The sequence below is a fragment of the Stegodyphus dumicola genome, chromosome 3 (assembly GCF_044657685.1).
Source record: "Stegodyphus dumicola isolate Sdum_Otavi_A_Nest chromosome 3, ASM4465768v1".
In the NCBI taxonomy this organism is placed as follows: Eukaryota; Metazoa; Arthropoda; class Arachnida; order Araneae; family Eresidae; genus Stegodyphus; species Stegodyphus dumicola.
Genome location: NC_140770.1, coordinates 121,468,449 through 121,488,524, shown reverse-complemented (window position 1 = coordinate 121,488,524; position 20,076 = coordinate 121,468,449). Strand labels below are relative to the sequence as shown.

The following is a 20,076-nucleotide window of genomic DNA, read 5'->3' as shown; positions in this document are numbered from 1 at the left end:
GAGCTTTCAAACTGTTAAATGCCTGCAGCATGATAAACAAATACGTTATAATCATAATAAGCAACCCATTTTTTTAATAATTCAAATTAATACTCTAATGAATCTCGCATAATATCCGCCAAACCATTCCAATGTGGTTGCTAATATTCAGAAAACCACCGCCGGAAAATTTCGCACATTATGTCACAAACATTCGTTATGGGTTTGTTTCACGCTGTTTGGTCAACATTCGCGAGCTTTCGTTCTGAAGGTCAGTATGTAAAACTTGCAGGTGTGCCCCCTTCCTCAAAGTCATCGGAGAACTTCGTCGCCGGAAGAGGTATTTTCCAAAGTGTCTTTTCTCATTCATAAGTAGGTTGCGTAACATTTTGTGCCTAGCGCGGATTTCTAGCAGCCTTGAACAGGTGTTGTTGTAAATGAAAGTGATTTGCTTCGCTACGCTGGTCAGCGCTCACTTTTGCTCAACACCTCGAGACGGAATGTTTCCCAGCAGACACCCTACGCGGTTCGTGCTCTCCATCTTCCTCCTCGCTTTAACTTCGGGTAAGTGACCAGAAATAAAATTCTTTTCATTATAGTTAATCAAATGTTTAAACATTATCATTAGGTTCTTTAAAATGAACCTAATGATAATGTTTCATTAATAAAAATTGATATTCCACTACTTTTTTAATTCAGACTGCTACACGATCTCTTAGTCAGTACATGATCCGTTAGTTCTTAGCTAGGAATTCAGTTCTGTTTTGCCTGTCTTTTTTATTTTTCACATTTTATTGGATCACGTATGGTTAATTTATTTATGTATCCAGGAAAATTACACATGCGCCGTATAATTCCATGCTTAAAACTAAGAGAATTTTATTTAAAAAATGAATAAATAAAAGAAAAATTTTCAGAATGATCGCAGTATAACATTTTGAAGAGTCTATTACTAATGTTTAAAAACGTTAAGAAAAATATAAATTTAAAATTTACAAAATATAAAAAATTAATAAAATTTAAAAAACTCGAAAAACTTTCAGGCTTTATATTACGCCTCAAGAGGCGTTATTTTAATGTTTTGTATGTTACATTTATTTAATAAATATCATGTTCGACGCACTTAAACCATAAAATTCAGTTCAACAGCAGTATCGCAAAATAATTTTAAAAGAGCACATCTTTAGAATTTCCGACACAGAGTCTTGCGTGCTGGAGATAATTAGTCCAAAGGGGCTTTGTCCCTGAAGGACTATTGTTTCCGTTTTGCGATTTTGCGTTGAAAATTTTAAAAGGCTGTATCACTTTTCAAATCGTTTCCACCAAATACTATCACTCTGTATTATATTTGCAGAAATGAAATAATGAAGTATCAGCGTAAATGTATGGATGTTTCTCGCATTATTATAAAACACTGATACCTAGAGCCATCCGATTTTGAATGACGTAATCTTACTGCGAATATGTAAACTGAAAGCCCAAATTTTAAATTTAGAATTTGTTTTATTATCGATTTCATATTTTGTGAAACTTTAACGAATTTTTGATTAACAAACTCAGCGATTTATTAGCGAGCAATGGCAACAGTCTACGGGGAGAAAAGAACCTTTTTATCTCCACTGCGCGGAACTGTGTATCGGAAATTCTAAAGATATGCTCAGTTTAAAATCATTTTGCGACATTGCTGTTGAACTTAATTTTATGGTTTAAGTGCAAAGAAAACTAAATTTAATAAATAAAGGTAACATATAAAACATTAAAAAAACGCCCCTTTGGACCTAATTTAAAATCTGAAACCTTTCAGATTTTTATTTCCCCTGCCGTACAGGGTTGCCATTGCTCGCTTTGAAATCGTTTAGTGTGTTAGTCAAAAATTGATTAAAGTTTTACAAAGTATGAAATATATAATAAAACAAATACAAATTCCAAATTTGGGCTTTATGATGCCCATATTCCCGTTATTCAAAATTTGATGTCTCTAGGTACCGTTGTTTTTGCACTTTGCGAAAAACGTACATATATTCATGCAGATTTTTCATTATTTAATTTCTTCAAGTTTAATATTTAGTGTAACAATTTGAAAAGTAAACTTTTAGTTTAATACATAAAACATTTTCAAATTAAGCAGTTACAGTTGGCCTGTTCCAGTCCCGACTTCCAAAACTGAAGGATGGAGGCAAAAATACGGCTCCCACCCCTTTAGTTTTGTCAATGTAGTAGATGTCGCTAATGCAATTTATATTTCATGTAAAATATATGAGGTTTTTTTCCTCCCTCTTTTCAGCTTGCCTTCAAGGTATAACGGTAGCACGCTAGGTGTGTATTCGAGAGGTGCGAGGTTAGAGTCCCGGTGAGGGCACTGCACATTTTTCACTTTCCTGATTATTGATGGTATTAGAAACTTTATATTTTGAGCAGGGCAACACTGCCAAAATTAGTCAATGCATGCGTGTTGGTATAACGTAAGGTAAAGCAACAGTCCAAATTTTTTGGAAATCACCGTTAAGAACATTTCTAATTTCAATAAAATCTTATAGCCTCACTTAAATCAGCTAGACAACATTCATAAAATATAAAATGCTTAGTAGGAATGTAGCTATAACTTTTATTTTTTTCTAGGATGGGCAAAATAGAAGATAAAGTACAAATGATAAGCATTTTAACCTCACTGACGTATGAAAATCGAAACTTTGCGAAGGAGAACTTCTTTTTATTCTTTTATAAGAGAGTCATGGCTGAAGAGTAACTTGAATTTTCGTTCAGCAATAAATACAGATACTTCTTCTTTATTTAAAACAATCAATTATTCATTTCAGCGATTCTGACAGAGGATGCATAATTGGTATTAAAGAATTCGATTCTTCTTTCCAAGATCCTATAAGGTTCTCCCTCCTTCCAGCATACCTTCGTGAGGTAACGTAGCACACTCGGTGCATATTCGAGAGGTCCAGGTTCAAGTCCTGATGAGGGCATTGCACATTTTTCAATTTTCCTACTTAAAAAAAAAGTGACTCAGGAACTAAAAAAGGTGATGGACAATAATTCGTCACCACAGCTTTTTGTCGATTAGGTCCCCTAGTCCACGTGAAATAACTTTATAATTCAGTGTGTTTCATCTCAGGTTTCTTAAATAAAAAAGTAAATATTACTTTTTCCTTTCAGTTCAGTATATGTTGCATTAAACATCAACTTGCACCTTTGGAAATTAGGGTCTTGTATTTTTCTGAACGAACTGATAAAGGCGGGAAAGCTTAAAGTCTTACTTACTTCAAGTCTTTGTTAAACTCTAGAAGTAGGATCAAATTGATGATATTAAATTGTTTATCAATTCGTTAATCAAGTATATGAATAAAATGTAGAATTAAAGAAATTCAACTTCTTTCAAACATGGAAAAATGTAATTCTTCTGATGGGTATATGAGAATACAGAAGTACTTTAGAAGAATAACTAATACTATAGAAGAATTTGTGGCACCCTTAGAAGCGGAGGCCCTGGGCACGTGCCCCATTTATCCCTGCGAAATCAGGATCCGCGCCTACTATTGTAATAATTAGTTACCTAGATAATAAAAGGATAGGATTAATTAAAGTTATAGGATATGATATCCTATGTTTAAAGTGAGTTTTCAAAATTATAAAGCCAAATGTTAGGGGGAAAAGTGCTATGATTTTATTTTACCTTAAATTAACGCCCTTCGGAGATTTATGCATTTATTTAATAAAAAAAAACTTAATTATTCAAAACGTAACTGAGAATTTATTAAATTGGATAGTTTGCACACGAGGCTTAGAGCAGATATTTCCCTCGAGTGGCTATATTTTTATTTGTCAAGACATAAAATCTGTGAACAATAAGCACTTCTTCGAGCTGTTTAATAAATACATATATATATATATAATTAAATAGTATACAAATTATTGTCTACTGGTTTTCAGTTTATATTTCTTTGCCTCTGAAAAAAAAGAAAAGAAAGAAAAGTGTAAAAAAGTTTTCTTTAATTCTTTTGCAATGTTTTATTAACATATGAGTAATTTTATAATATATTATTATGTAAAAGATTATGCAGTATATGTCGTAAAATGCTTTCTATTATTTACGCGGAAGTGTTACATTTACGAATAATTACTAGTTAGATAGATTACAAATTATATTAAACTTCTATATGGTTAAAATTAAAATAAGGTTAAATGTTACTAACAAAAAGTACTCATATTGGTTTATAAATAGACTCATCAGTAGATGGGACAGTGTGCCCATCTTAATATGGGCTGTAAAATCTCTGAACAGTGGTATTTCGAACTCCCAAATCACAAAGAAAAAGCTGACTACGTGGAATTTTCTTTATTTCCCCCTATGCTTAATGTGTCAAATACGAAACAGTTTTCCTTAAAAAATCCTCCACAAAAGTGTTCTTCCTATTAAGCATATAAGATATTTCTCCCACTTTCCTAGCGTGCGTTCATGGTGTAGTGGTTCCGCACGCTGAGCCGGTATTCCAGAATTCCGTGGTTCGATTCCCGGCGAAGGCGGTTGCTATTTTTCATCTTTTCTGCTTCAAAAAATATCCTAATGTCTCTACAAGCAATAGACCCCCGTGTTTAGCCATAATCCAAAGAATGAGCAGGACAATACCGTTTGCTTGGGATTTACCGATCCTCCCGTCATTTTGATAAAAACGACAGCTCTTCTCTTTAAATAAAACCTGTACATATGCTTTTAATAGGTTATCAGAAACTAATATTCATAACCTGTAATTCTATATCAGAATCTGGAATCTATACTAGGATAATTGGGGAGATTGTTAGATTAATATCAATTAACCGTAGTATTTATACAAAGTTATGAAAATTGTAGAGAATTGAATGCGTTTCTGGCATTGCGGATAAACAGCGGCACCTAAAGCCTTTAAATTTCGAACACGCATAGTTTTCTACCAGAGCATATTCACCTCAAAGCCAGAATTTTGAAATTTTTTTTCAAATTTCTTCATAATTTGATTACAAAATTGGCGATATAAAAGCAATGTGTTGTCACTCAGCAAATGGTTACAATATTTATGTTTAAACTTAATTATAAAACTCAACAGTCTAAGAGAAACGTGTTAAGCGTGAGTTTTTTAACTTCAGGTTTAATCTTCTATTACTAACTGACAAACTAAATGATTTAAAAGCAATAAACCGAGTTCTTCATTTCTGTTATTATTAATTACTAGCTGTAACCGTGAAATTACACTTGTTGGATTCATTAAAAGTATTATATATATTTTATTTTTATTAGCTATTTTAGGCAGCTAGCCGCGCAAGTTTCTAGTATAATAAATGATTTGCACAATTTTTTTTTTTTTTTTGCTTATAAAGTTAAAAAATCAAGAGTAAATTTCATAGAAAAAAGCGAAATTTCTTCTGACTATACTTTGTAAACTAAAATTTTTTCTGATTTTGCATTTAAAATTTTCTGTACCTCTAACTAAAAAAAAAAGTGCTTACAGTATTTTTTAAGTTTTACCTATCTGCATTCACATGCTTAAGAATTTTGTCTGGAATGACCTGTTGTTATTTTTCTATTAAATAAAAACCAATCAGATACTTCCAGATGAAAAACGTTTTACGGAAAATGGTAGAATATATAGAGAGAGACATACATGTATACATGAAAAAAGAGTATTTTAAAAATTTAAAAAAGGAGATTAGTTTAAAAAAGGATTTTTTTCATAGACATTGCAAAAATTTTTAAATTCGCTCCTTCATGTTTGACACGTAGCATTCAACCAGCGACTACAAGCATGCTCCATTTAACAAATACTTCTAAAAATTTTCCCGGAAAAAATGACCTTATGGTTACGAATCAAAATCAAAACAACCAACTTAAACTTCACTTAAGAGAATAAAGCTAACAAGGATAACGCTTAGAGATATTCATTCACCTTTCATCACGGTCATTTACTTTTATTGTTAAGAATTTGAGGGTGAAAAAAGTACAGAAATTTATTGTTTGCTTTCTATTTTAATTTCTTAATATAGTGTCTAATGCTTTCTAAAACTAACTTGTCCTTCTCAGGAGAAATGTTTTTCATTAACAAAATTTCAAATTAAGTTATTTGAAAGAAGTTTTGAATTGCATTTTAATTACACTAAGATCTTTCTTATCTATTATTTCAGAGTTAACATAAAAGACACATGAATACAGAATTGGTTGAAAATATTTTTTTCTGACAGAATTATTTAACTCATGCCTTCGTGGTGTAAAGGTAGCACACTCTACGCGTATTCGAATAAACACGCATACAGAATAAGGAATCTGGTCATCGTACGCAGACAACACCAAGAGAGGATAGTCTTCTCACTTCTTTGGCTGACCATTCTACTTTATTGATAATATTGGCACAGCAATGTTCAAAACTCCTTCCTCTACGTATGTCGTCTGTCATACTATAGGTCACTTACGTAACTGTTTGGGTTAACATGAGTTAACCGCTGTTCAAGTTACCTTTAATATCTCAGCAGCGTACTGCCAAATTATAGCAATGCATATAATGTTGTGAAGTGAGTATAAATGTCATAAAGTGTTGTGACATTATTTTTGCCTTGGAACCGCGGTTCTGTTTAGGCAAAAGCGATGGTTGCGTATGTATCCGCGACTAACAGGAAGAAAGACGCCGAAAAGACTGCATTTATACCCGATGGATTATGTCAACGAAAATTATTATCGTACGGGGTGCTAATGGATTTCATAAGAAATAATCTCTTATGGAGTTCTAACCGTTACGGGAGTTCAAAGGCACCATAACGAGTACTCGATACGTCAGTGATGTTCTACGAGCAGTCACACTTTCCTATTTGCGGCGCCCATTCTGATGCTGATGTAGTTTTTCAGTAGTACAGTGTGCTAATTCTCGTACTGTAGCAATAATATGAGCCTTCTGCAGAATGAATAAAATTCCACTTCTTACTTGGTTGTCTAGGTCAAGTTAGTTATCCCCCCTTGGAAAAATGCATAGGACATGGTTAAACAAAAAATGATGAGTTCTGACAGTCCTCCATGTCTTAATGGAGTTGAATGCAAGTTGCAACTTGTATGGTGACATCTTCAAAAGACATAATAAAATTTTTGTTTTATTCCGTAACCTTGGAGCGTAAAGCACGTAATATAATCCAAAAGTGTCCATTCATATTATTAACTGTATCGACATGTATAAATGCATATTATTTTTAAATGCTAAACATTTTATCCTTTTTTTTCCTGTTTTATATACCCTACAAAAAAAAAAAAAAAAAAAAAAAAAAAAACTTGTAACTATTCGATATTTCTTTTTTTTAAGAGTAGAAGTAAAGTAAGAGTATGTTCTTGAAACTCATCAGATGCGTGCTTTTCTTTATATTAATTGTGGATTAAATAGTTTGGCAGAGTTTCATACAATGCTTTCTTCCTGTGATTGTGCAGTAGTACATACCATGGTAATACAGTTATTTTGGAAGAAAATCTAAAGTGTTGTTAAGAGTTTCTTGAAGTGACGACTTGAGTTTCATGTCAAATTGAATGTTTATATATTATGAAACACTCAATGATAGCACTTTATCATTAATTAATCACTATCATTATCATTGAATAGCCTTAGGATAATTATGTATTCTGTATCGGAAACGTAACAGATCTTTTGCCAGTATCTCATTTTATTGATCCACTGTAAAATCTCGCAATACTTCTAAAACATTCGAGTAACCAGTCTGTTCTGACGCGGTCAATTTCAATAACTAGCCATTACCTCAAGTCCACAAAGTGTTTATGCCATAGGTATTTTCTCCCTCGTTTCTGCATGCCTTCCTGGTGCAATTGTAAGCATATCGGCACGTTCTCGAGAGGTTCAGGTTTCGAGCCTCAGCGAGGGCACTGAACATCTTTCACGTCACCGACTTCAAAATAATCTAATGCTTCTACAGACCTTTTACATCTTACAAAGTCCTTTATTGCTCGAAATGAAATTATCATTTTTGGCAGGGAATTAATGCATTTACATAACATATGTAGAAAAGTTATTCATTAAGAGCAGAAGCCTGCTACTAAACATTTCAAAATGTTATGGCGTCGCAGTATAAAAAAAAATCCTCAAATTATTAGTTTTTTTATTTAGCCCTTCAAGGATTATGGACGTAAAATTTGATACAGGAGAATGGCTTTCCAATTCGTTGCACACAAAAATTCTCTCAACTCCTGTTGGGTCCGATTTCGAGTTGAATGTGCATTGGAAGTAAAAGAGTCAAGGTAAAAGTGAGAGGGTCATTTTGGAAAAATTATAGTCAAGAAAATACCACTTTTTATTGCATTTTGGGAAAATTTAGGGTTTTAGATCAAAATTCTTTTAAATATTAGCTACAATCTTTCTAAATATACAGGGAAATTCTTAAAGCCTTACTTTCTGTAGTTCAAAACTTAAGTTAACTTAAGTTAAACTAAGTAAAACTTAAGCTAAGGTTTTTATGTTCAGTATCAACAATTTAAAGGTGTAGTCTTTTTAACAAGCTGTCATTTTCTAGTCTTATAACGTAATGGAATAGCAAATTATTTTATTACTTTCTGCCCCAAAACGAGAGTGAAGTGATAATTAAAGAGAAGTGAAATACAGACAAGTTTGCTACTAAAGTGGTAATTTTTATTACTGGAGACAATGATTTTTTAAAGTGACATGTTAATTTTTTTTAAAGTGACATTTATGTTTTAAAAATGTAATCTCTTTCTTTGCAATTACGATCAGTGGTTTCAAATATTTTTTAGCATAATTATTATTATATTTTTGATACAACTGCACATGGAATTAACAGTAACATTCGCAGTTATTTCTTTGAAAAATAAGCAACAAATTAATTAGGTTTTTTCCATTTTTTTAACTAGAGAAGACAGCAACATTTTTTTGTTATCTAATAACCGAAGCATTCAATATTCCATGCATACATTTGTATACTATATCTCAAGGAAAGCACAAAAAGTTTAGAGCAAAAATATATGTATTTTGATTTATTTGTTGATAAAACTATGCATGAAATTTAGACAGATTTGCTGTTAACTGTTTAATTTGTAATAATTAACTGTTTGATTTGGCGTCAGAGATGCCCTGATCATGGAGGGGGCTCTACTGGGCGGAGGCTGTCCATTGCACTTCGGGCTGCTGACGGCTGCCACTTCCGCAAAGTTGAAAACTTTAAACTGATTTTATTCCATGCTCATTTCTTGTTGACATGCATCTGACTTGTTTTCAACATAATAAGGCTCTGATCTCTTTTTTTTTTCCTACTGTAAATTTTTTCGAAGTGTTTATTATTATATGTTTTATAAATCTGTTCATATATTAGCATTCGTGGATTATTTTTTAAAAATTACTTAAACTAAGAACTAGTTATATTTTCTCGTTTTTCAGTAAATATCAGGGAAATGTTTTTATTAAATTTAATCATAGAAGAATCTAAAGTTTCATGCACAGTTTTGTGTAACGTATTTTAGGGAATACACAAACATATTTAAGCAAAGGTATCAATATTTAAAAAGGCAATAAAGAAATTAAAGAAAGAGTTACTTTGTCCCTTTAAGCTGCGATCGTGCGAAAATTTTTTACTCCACAGACTGTAAATAAGTTGCCAGTTAAAAAGAGTATTATGTTTTAGTTTTTGCCGGCAAGCGCTCTTACAACAGATTATTACCTCAGTTAAATAATTCTCAGATTAACCAATAATAACTTGGATTTGTATTACGCAACGAGAGAAAAAAATCCGCAAGACGAATAAATCTAATCCAGTTAAACATGTTTATTAGGGCGATAACAACACAAGCTTTAAGACAGTTGTTCTCTGAACGCCAAAATAATCCCAATAATCACCATTGCGGATGAGTGATTTTAAATAAATTCTCCCTTAGTCCATTCACTCTTCAAAAGTAAACACGGAATTCTGTTTACAAACAAGTTTTCGTCTAAAGTGTGTATTATGTAAACAACTTCCATAGCTTCAGATAGGATGTATAATAGAATAACAGTTATTATTGTACTACGGGCACTATTATGTTATTACAATTGACAGAAGAATCAAGCTCCGAGGGAAATAATAGAGTATTCACATAATTTATTAAAGTTTTATTCAATAAGCTGGAAATTTGCGCAGTAATTTTACATCATCTTACGAGGTGAATTAATTCCCCGATTCCTATATTCAGAAACGTCGTACGTTGGAGATCCTTGTATAAAAGTGGTTATGCTTTTTACCTTAAGTTTTTCACATCCACCCGTATATTTTAAATAATGTGCAAATTACTGTACTATCACATTACTTAATATAACTCGGTTTCTGAGTAAAAAGAAAAATATGGTGAAAACGATTGTGCATTAGACACTAAAGCATGGCGTTAGAAAATTTAGTTAATAATTTATGCTAAACCTTTTTAATTTATATCAGTTAAAAATATTATTAAAAATTAAAATAAGAAAAGGAATTTTAAGACATATGTTTATGTCCTTTAATTTACCGAGTTTATTAAAAACAAGTACAGACTGATTAAATTCGAAAGATAAATTTAAAAGTCATATTTTGCAAAATAGCAGCTTTAAGAACTGGCTATGCGCAAGATGCGTAGAACAGTTGTGCGCTATGATTTTTACCGAAGAGGACTAGGTATGAAGAAAAATTCTAATCCTCTCTAAGATGACCGCATACGGTGGGTATTGGTGGTGGTCGTCTTATAGAGGTGAAATACTGCTTCTAAGGTGTGGGTTAGGCTTACTAGTGATATAGACGTCGAAGTAAGTTCTTCTTTTCTCCGTGGTTAGCACAACCTAGCCATGCAGAAATTTAGAAAGGATTCCACAAAGAAAGTTTTAATCGTCAAAACAATACAATAGTCGTTATGATGTATCATTTACAGTAGGGAGTCTTCAACCAGTGGCCCGCGGGTGACGAGTGGCCCATTGAAGGCATTTTAGTGGCCCCACATTTCAATTTGAAGAAAAGCTGAAGAGTTTTAAAAAAGATTGATTTCAAGAAAAATTGCGTCAGTTTTTTTGCCGTAAAAAAAATTCATTTTCTCTTATTCTTGATATTTAAAATGTTTTACTGACATGCCTGATATTATTTGAGATAAAATTTTCTAAAAATGACGAGTTTTTGAAAATGGCACTTCATTTTATGAAATTTTAAAAATTAAAAATTTGACTACGTTGTAGGGTTTATATTTATTTTAACTAACATTTATTTTAAGTTTAAACTATCTTTCCTGTCAAGCCTTACTTTTCCCTGGAACTGCCAATGCCAGAATATGTAAATTTGAGTAGAACGCGCAAGGATTCAAATTATCAGCGGAAGTATTATGGTTTAAATAGAAGGAAACAAGTTCGGTGTGAGAGTTATTCTTACTTAGCGAGCGCGGAGGTAGTTATCGAGAATTGAAGAACCCCGCGTTGCGGCCTATGTGCTTGGCGGGAATTAGTGGAAATTGTTCCAGTGAGCTTCAAGTCTGCTGAATTAGCAGCCGTATTGTAAAACGCGGTGAGTTAGTTATTTTAGAGAGCCTCGTAGTTAGAATCTTGTCTTTACTTTCTTTTTCAGGTTATTATTTTTATTTGACTGCCTTGTGGGCACAGTCTGTAAGCGTCGAGAGGACGCCATTGTAATTTATTACGTTGAATAAAAAGGGACTTAAACCCTTTATAAGACCCTGTGGTTTATACAAGCTTTCACAGTCACCTCTTGGTTGCGTGCAAGTTAGAGGCGCGCAACGTTATATTGGCGCCCGAACACTTATCGAACTGAAATGGCCGAAAACTGGATGGAAGCCACTGGACAACACCAAGAAATGACAACGCAGTTAGAAGGATTTGGATACCTGGTCCAGACATTGAGAGCATCAATCAAGCCAAACGTCTATTTCGACGGAAAAAATTCGGTGTCCGTATTTTTAGAAGGTATAGAAAACCACTTTCAGCTCTACCCTGTGCCTGAAAGACAAAAAGTTGCCATCGCCACATCAGCACTAAGAGGACAGGCCGCGCTATGGTGGAAAAATATAGGCAAATTTCTTCTAGGTGAATTTGGAAGCCCGACGTATACTTTTGAAAATTTCAAAAAATCGTTAGTAAAGGCCTTCCCCATAGTGAAAGATCGCGCACGGCTGGAAGCCGAGCTATATAGTTTCTATCAACGGGATACAGCACAATTGACGGACTTTATTTTACGAAAAATCAAGCTAACGGATATGCTGTACGGGAAAAACCCGATGCGGAGATAATTGAAATAATATTACCAAGATTGTTACCCGCTGTCCAAGACTACTTTGAAATTAGAAACCCAACCACATTGCAGGAACTTTTCGAATTGGCGGTGAAATTTCAAAATCGCAGAATAGCGGAAAGAGCGAGAGGGGAAACATATTCTCAAAGTACCAGAAGGAAGGAGGAAACCAGAAATGGAAATCGCTCATATGGGGGAAAGAACTATCAAGCTAACGCATCGAAACTCGAAGGTCAAGGCCCAAAAAGAAAATTTGAAAATAAGCATCCGCGTACCCAGAAGACACATATTGAAAGGAAAGCTTTAAACGAATAGAGGGGCCTGTGAAAGGGAGGGTCCAGACCCCGGAAGTTTTAGAAAAAACCTCAAATAGACATCTAAATACAGTCATCGTAAAAAACTCACAGCTACCAATTATACAAGTCCTGGTTGGCGATGTACCAGTAGAAGCCCTCATCGATACAGGGGCAGAAGGAAATTTCATGAGTGAAAAGTTCTTCAAAAAGAATTTTTATAGGATACGACTTTTTAAAACCAGAAATACGGAAATTATAGCGGCGCAAGGAAAAACATGTCACTGCATCGGGAAAGTATCATTAAACTTACAGATAAAAGAGGAAAATCTCAAAGTATTAATTTTTGTGGTGAAAGACCTCCAACACTCTCTTATTTTAGGTATGGACTTTCTAAGGGCCGCGAGGGCCAAATTAAACTTTCAAGATAGTTCCGTGGTATTGGAGATGGACCAGAGGATGGTGGAACCTGTGGAGACACCTGAATTGGACCTTAACCATCTGAATGACCAGGAAAGTAAAGCAATACAGCAAGTGGTGAGTAATTTTTCTCATTTGTTTTCAGAAAAACCAGGAAACTGTCAAATCGTGACTCACAAGATTCAATTAAATGCCGAAAAACCTTGTAGGACTAAACCGTATCGCTATGATAAACAAAAAGACTTAATCATCGAAGAACATATTCAGGAGATGTTAAAGAATAAAATAATAACGCCCATAAATAGTGAATACGCGAGTCCAGTCGTACTATGTAGGAAAAAGAACGAGTTTCCTCCTTCGGATAAAAGGGCTTGGAGGTTTGCTATCGATTATAGAAAACTAAATAGCATAACTAAATTCCCAGTTTACCCTTTGCCGGTTATAGACGAGATCATTAGACAGATCAAATCAACAAGATATATGTCTACTTTGGAATTAACGTCTGGCTACTATCAAATAGCTATGAGACCCGAAGATATACATAAAACCGCGTTTATAACAAAATCGGGCACTTATGCATTTTTACGCATGCCTTTTGGGTTGTGTGGGGCCCCATCAACATTCCAGAGAGCTATGGACATTGTTCTAAAGCCTGTCCTAGGAAAATCAACTTTAATTTATCTAGATGATATAATTATAACGAGTAGTACGTTGGAACAACACATTAATGACCTCGAACAAGTTTTAAATTATTAAAAGAGGCCGGTCTTACAATTAACGCCTCAAAATGCAAGTTCGCAACTAAAGAACTTAAATATCTCGGTTATAAAATTTCGCAAAAGGGTATAGAAACGCAAGATTCAAAAATAAAAGCTATTAAGAATTTCCCACCGCCCAACACCGCCAAGAAACTTTCGTCTTTCCTTGGACTATGTTCTTACTATCGATCTTTCATAAAAGATTTCGCTAATATTGTTGAACCACTCTTAGTAATCAAAAGAAAAAAGAGTAAATTTACGTGGACAGCTGAAGCTAACACAGCTTTTGAAAGATTAAAAGAAGCGCTTATTAATGCCCCTGTTTTAAAATTTCCTGAGGGGGACGAAAACCTGGAAATTGCGGCAGATGCATCAGACTATGCGGTGGGTGCGGTTCTTATGCAAAATAACCATCCGCTGGCATTTTTTAGTAAAACATTGAATCAAACACAAAGGAATTATACAGCTACAGAAAGAGAAACATTAGCCGTATTAATGGCTGTACACAAATTTCGAGTTTATTTCGGCAAATCGCCAGTAACAGTCTTTTCGGATCATGCGGCTGTTGGTAGACTTTACTCGGGAAAAAACCTAACGCCCAGGTTAATAAGATGGGCTTTAAAACTCCAAGAATATAATATCACAATAAAATATAAAGCGGGTAAGGAAAACAATGTAGCTGACGCACTTTCTCGTATAAAACTGGACGATGAAGGTAATGAACTTAAATGCGCTGTGTTGACTTCAAAAATTTTAGATTCTAGAGATACGGTTATTACTGAACTGAAAGCTGATCCTGAATTTGGAAATATCTATGCTTATTTGAAAGACCCCGAAAGCTTTGAGCATACAGATATCGATGCGATAAGAAATAGAGCAAAAAACTATGAAATAATAGATAATTTATTATTCTATACGAAAACAACAAACGAAAATCTTGAGTATAAGCCAGTCATCCCAGCCTCGCTTCGATTAAGCATTTTGAAGGAGTTGCACGAAAAAAAAAAAACAGCGGGCCACCTCGGGGTCAGGAAGACTATAAAAAGGGTACGCGAGGCGGTATATTTCCCGCAATTATACAAAATAGTAACGGCGTATGTCAGGTCCTGCAATCAATGTCAGTTAATAAATGATATTAATTACAGCCCGGCCGGGTACTTAAATAGCATTCGCGCTACATTTCCGAATGAAATTTTAGGCATAGATCTCCTTGGTCCCTTCCCCCAGAGCGAGTTAAATAAAAATCGTTTTCTTTTAGTAATAGTAGATCATTTTTCAAAATGGATAGAAAAATGGATACATTTTAAAATACGGTGCACCGATAAAAGTCATTAGCGATAACGGAAAACAATTCATTAGTCAAATATTTGAAAACATATGCAATGGACTTGATATACGCCATATCAAAATGGTTCCGTATAGACCACAGGCTAACATAGCACAAAGAGTTAATAAAAACATTGTAAAAATAATTCGCAGTTACGTTAGCACACATCACAAGCGCTGGGATGGCTACATAAATGAATTAGCTTATGCTTTAAGAACGGCACATCATGATACTACGGGAAAAACTCCAGCAGAATTATTTTTAGGCAGAAAGTTAATTACGCCTTTAGATAAATTATTCTTTGTGCAACAAAGAGAGCAGGAATTTAGACAACAAGACGTGCAAAAGTTGATTGATCAGGCGCTTAAAACCTCGGATACGGCATGAAATAGACAGAAGTTATATTATGATAGAAAACGCCGTGAAGCAGATTTTAAAGTTGGGGATAAAGTATTGAAACGGAAATTTTCTTTATCAAGTGCCCCAGACAATTTTATGGCAAAGCTAGCTCCAAAGTTTGAAGGCCCCTATGTAATTCAGGAAATCAAAGGAGTAGTCTTATATCTTAAAAACGAGAGAGGGGAAATCTGTAAAGCAAGTTCCGACCAGGTGAAAAAATACTATAATCCAAATGATTTTGAAATCCTTAAAAGTTTCTTGCAGGAATCAAGTGTAAACGAAATAGAAGGGCCAGAGACTGCAACAACTATTCCACCACCCAAGAAACGGAGAACTGAAGAGAGACCTAGCACTTCTACAACCCGGACGTCGGTATCAAAAAGAAAAAATGATTTTCAAACTCCGGCGTTTAAGAAAAACAAAAATACAGATGAACCGGGTAAAGAAACCGTGGTAAAGACGAAAACACCACCTACAAAGGATGGCAGGAGAAATTACACATCAAGGAGAACGCGCACACGGCCACAGAGTCAGGTGCCGGCAAGGCCGCCGTTCCGGAAACTGAAACGCCAACAGGAGGCACAGAAGTACGAGGAACAGAAGAAATTCAAGGACTCCAGACCGGAGGACGTCAAGACCAGCCGTCCCAGGCAGAAACGCAAAGGCCAACAACCAGACGATTACTCCGTCAAGAGGCCAGCATGTAGAGGACGCAAAAGAAAGAGCAACGGGGACGACACTCGGAGATCAATAAGGAGAAGATTGACATCCATGAAACCTTTAACTTGGGATCAATTTTGCCAAAAACGGATGACGGAATTTCAAGCATCGAAAACTCAAAGATAAGTTAAAACCTTCTATAAATTTTTCTTTCTCTTTTGTTCCGAAATGTTATGCATAAGTACGAAGTTCTATGTTTTGACGAAAGTCAATATGTCTCGGTTGAGACTTAGTTTTGTTTTACTTTATTTAGCTAAGGCAAAAGTATTATTTTCTTTAAGTGTAAAAGCTAAAAACAAGCATTTTCTGTTGGTCGAAAGACTAATTCTGTTATGTTAAAGCCAAAATTTGGCCGGAGATAAAAATAACTTCGTATTCTTGTACTAATAAGAATTTTAGTTTCAGTGCCGCCAGCTTGGCGAAGAATGAGTAAAGTAAAAATTTATTTTCTCTTATTCATTTTATGGTAAATTGTAAAAAGCATATGTATTAAACTTTTGTAAATGTATGTAAATACTTGCATGTTATGTAAAAGTAGAATTTAGTCTAGAAGCATAAAATTGTAGATGCTAAAAGTGAATGCTTAAAAGCAATGAAGTCAAAATTTAAGTATTAAACTGTAAAGTCATGCTTTAGAGCGAAAGCCTGCATGTTTAAAGATGAATGAGGGGGAAGTTAGAATGAATGTGTTTTGTAGGGTTCTCCACCTACATTTGAATTTTTAAGAATATTAAAGTAGCTCATTGAGTTGTAGAATGTCGAGTAAGGTGTGTCTAGTTGGTTGTTGAATTCTAACAAATCATGGTGGTTAGGGGAAGTGTTGTAAGACTAAAACACGAATATTCCCGTTTGACACCACACATGGTGGAGAGCCAGGGTAAAGTTAAATTAATGCTTGAAAAATTGAATGAATGTGAAGTAAGCAATAACTAAGAAAAACGAATCGTTAAAAACAAAAATTTATTGTGTCAAGAAAGTGTAAATTATAATGTATGTAGAAAGATACTGATACTTATTCCTTCCAGATGCTGGAAGGAAAGACCAAGATTGATTGATGAAGTCCAGGAAAAGTTGCTGTAAGAAGAAAGCTTTGTAACGAGTAACAGAATTTTAATATATAGTTGTTACATAAGATTTTTTTTTGTGTAAACGAGGCTTTCGCCAGTTAGTTCAGAATTAGATAAACTTACAACAGGTCGTTTGTAGGACCTGCTTCCAAGTTTTCCAAATTCTGGCAGCGGCAAATGTAGGGTTTATATTTATTTTAACTAACATTTATTTTAAGTTTAAACTATCTTTCCTGTCAAGCCTTACTTTCCCCTGGAACTGCCAATGCCAGAATATGTAAATTTGAGTAGAACGCGCAAGGATTCAAATTATCAGCGGAAGTATTATGGTTTAAATAGAAGGAAACAAGTTCGGTGTGAGAGTTATTCTTACTTAGCGAGCGCGGAGGTAGTTATCGAGAATTGAAGAACCCCGCGTTGCGGCCTATGTGCTTGGCGGGAATTAGTGGAAATTGTTCCAGTGAGCTTCAAGTCTGCTGAATTAGCAGCCGTATTGTAAAACGCGGTGAGTTAGTTATTTTAGAGAGCCTCGTAGTTAGAATCTTGTCTTTACTTTCTTTTTCAGGTTATTATTTTTATTTGACTGCCTAGTGGGCACAGTCTGTAAGCGTCAAGAGGACGCCATTGTAATTTATTACGTTGAATAAAAAGGGACGTAAACTCTTTATAAGACTCTGTGGTTTATACAAGCTTTCACAGTCACCTCTTGGTTGCGTGCAAGTTAGAGGCGCGCAACGTTATAACGTATAAAATCTCAATTCCATAAAAAGGGTAGATTCTTATCTCTGTTGTAAAAGTGGTTAATTTCCTTCGGTCTAAAGGACTTAAACAGAGGCAGTTTCAAGAGTTCTTGAGTGATCTGGAAGTTGAATATGTGACGTTGTGTATAACGCGAAAGTACGTTGGTTGAGCCGAGAAAATAGGCTTCAGCGCCTGTTTTCTTTGAAAAGCGAAGTTCAACAATTCATGGAATCTAAGGAGAAATCTATTCACGAGTTCAGTGATGAGAAATGGTTGAGAGATTTTGCATTTCTTGTCGATATTACAGGTCATCTCAATGATTTGAACTATCGCTTACTAAGAAAAGATCTACTTGTTCATAAGCTTTATTACTTTATGAAAGCTTTTGAGACAAAATCAATCCTGTGGGGAAGTCAATTGCTAAATAAGAATTAAACTCACTTTCCAAAATTGATGGAGTGTGTGAAGAACTCTACAACATGGATTTCAAATAATTATATACAATGCATTTCAAAGTTGAAAAAGAAATTCAAAAGTAAATTTTCCGATTTTCGTGAAAATGAAGTATTCATGAGAATGCTGCCATTTTCAGTAGTCTTTGGAAGTGTTCCATCTGAACTTCAATTAGAATTTATAGATTTACAGTGTGACTCTGCAGTAAAATGCAAGTTTCTTGAAACTACTACATTAATTGATTTTTATTCGAAGTACGTGACCGGAAACAAGTATCCAGGATTTCATAAACATGCACTCTTCATGTTTTCTAACTTTGGCACTACCTACATATGTGAACAACTTTTCAGTAAAATGAAAATCCTAAAATCAAAAACAAGAACACGGCCGACAGACAGACATTTGGAGGAAACTTTACGAATTGCAACAACACAGATTAAACCGGATTTTGAAGCTTTAATGAAGAGAAAAAAAAAATGCCAAATTTTACATCAAATTCTTTTTACACTTTTTTTTGTACAATCGCCTTTATACTTTTTTTTCATGGTTAAAAATGTTGTATAAGATTTTAATTCGATTTCCATTTGGTTTTTTGGAACCAATGTATATATGTATACAAATGTGTAACACTATCTCTTCGCTTAGAATCAATTGTAGTCTTGCAAAACAAACCTCCCTTTTTCATAAAAATTTTCTGACTACACTATTTTTTAACAGACATGCGGCCTGCGGATCTTTGCGAATTTACTGATGTGGTGCTCGGGCGCGAAAAGTTGAAGACCCCTAATTTACAGCATGCATATTCAACATTTTGAAGTTCCTGAGCCACAATAACTGATAAAAATGCGCCATTGCCCACATAATTCATTAAAATGTAAGAAGGACCTCATATGGGATTTAATTTTTATTTAAGAATACAATAAAATTTATATTACTTTTGCTTTGTATACACTTTATAAGCCAAAACTTATAATACTTATAAGAAAAAAACATTTTACTGAACAAAGAAATCTACAAATAAAACATTTTAATGTAAATATTAAAATCAGTGTTTAACGTTATTTCAACCAGTTATCTGATTGAACTTATACCTGAGCACTGAATTCTCTTCAGAAGTCTATCCATTACATCTTTATAAAATATGGAAACTCATCGTCTTTCCTTCAAGAAAAAATTCCTTTTAAATTATCCTTTTCGAATCATAAAAGATCGCCAACATGGTCTTTATTCGCAAACCGAAGTTTCTGTTATCATGGTAATCTTCTTGAACCCAAATAGATGAATGTCGATTTGTCTCAGGATTGTAAACAAAGCACAGAGTTTAATCTCCAGTCTCATTTTGCTTAAAACTTCTGCTGTTTTCACCGCATTACAGTAAAATGTTTTGCCATTCCTTGACCAACTTTGGAATGTATGACAGCAGATTTTACTGGATTGAAGCAAACGATTATTTAAAGAGAAAATTTTAGCCGTAAAATAAACGATGTTTGAGAAAAATCAAGTTGAGATGGCATATTAATAAATGATATCTATTACCATTTGCAGGCTTGTTAGAATTTATAGGCATTGCATTGTAAAATTCATACGCATGCGCTAAGATGGTACTCCTGCTTATATTTCCAAAATGCAATTGCGCAGATGTAAAAAGGTTACGA

The 20,076-nt window shown here is 34.1% G+C and overlaps 1 protein-coding gene across 1 annotated transcript in view; it reads left to right on the top strand.

The window, feature by feature from the left end:
- The first annotated feature begins 324 nt into the window (after positions 1–324).
- Positions 325–20,076, top strand: part of LOC118193216 (uncharacterized) — a 94,154-nt gene continuing 74,402 nt past the window's right edge. Inside the window, exon 1 of the mRNA XM_035364275.2 lies at positions 325–543. Coding sequence (XP_035220166.1) covers positions 417–543 — 127 coding nt within the window. The 5' untranslated portion in view covers positions 325–416. The remainder of the gene's footprint in view (positions 544–20,076) is intronic.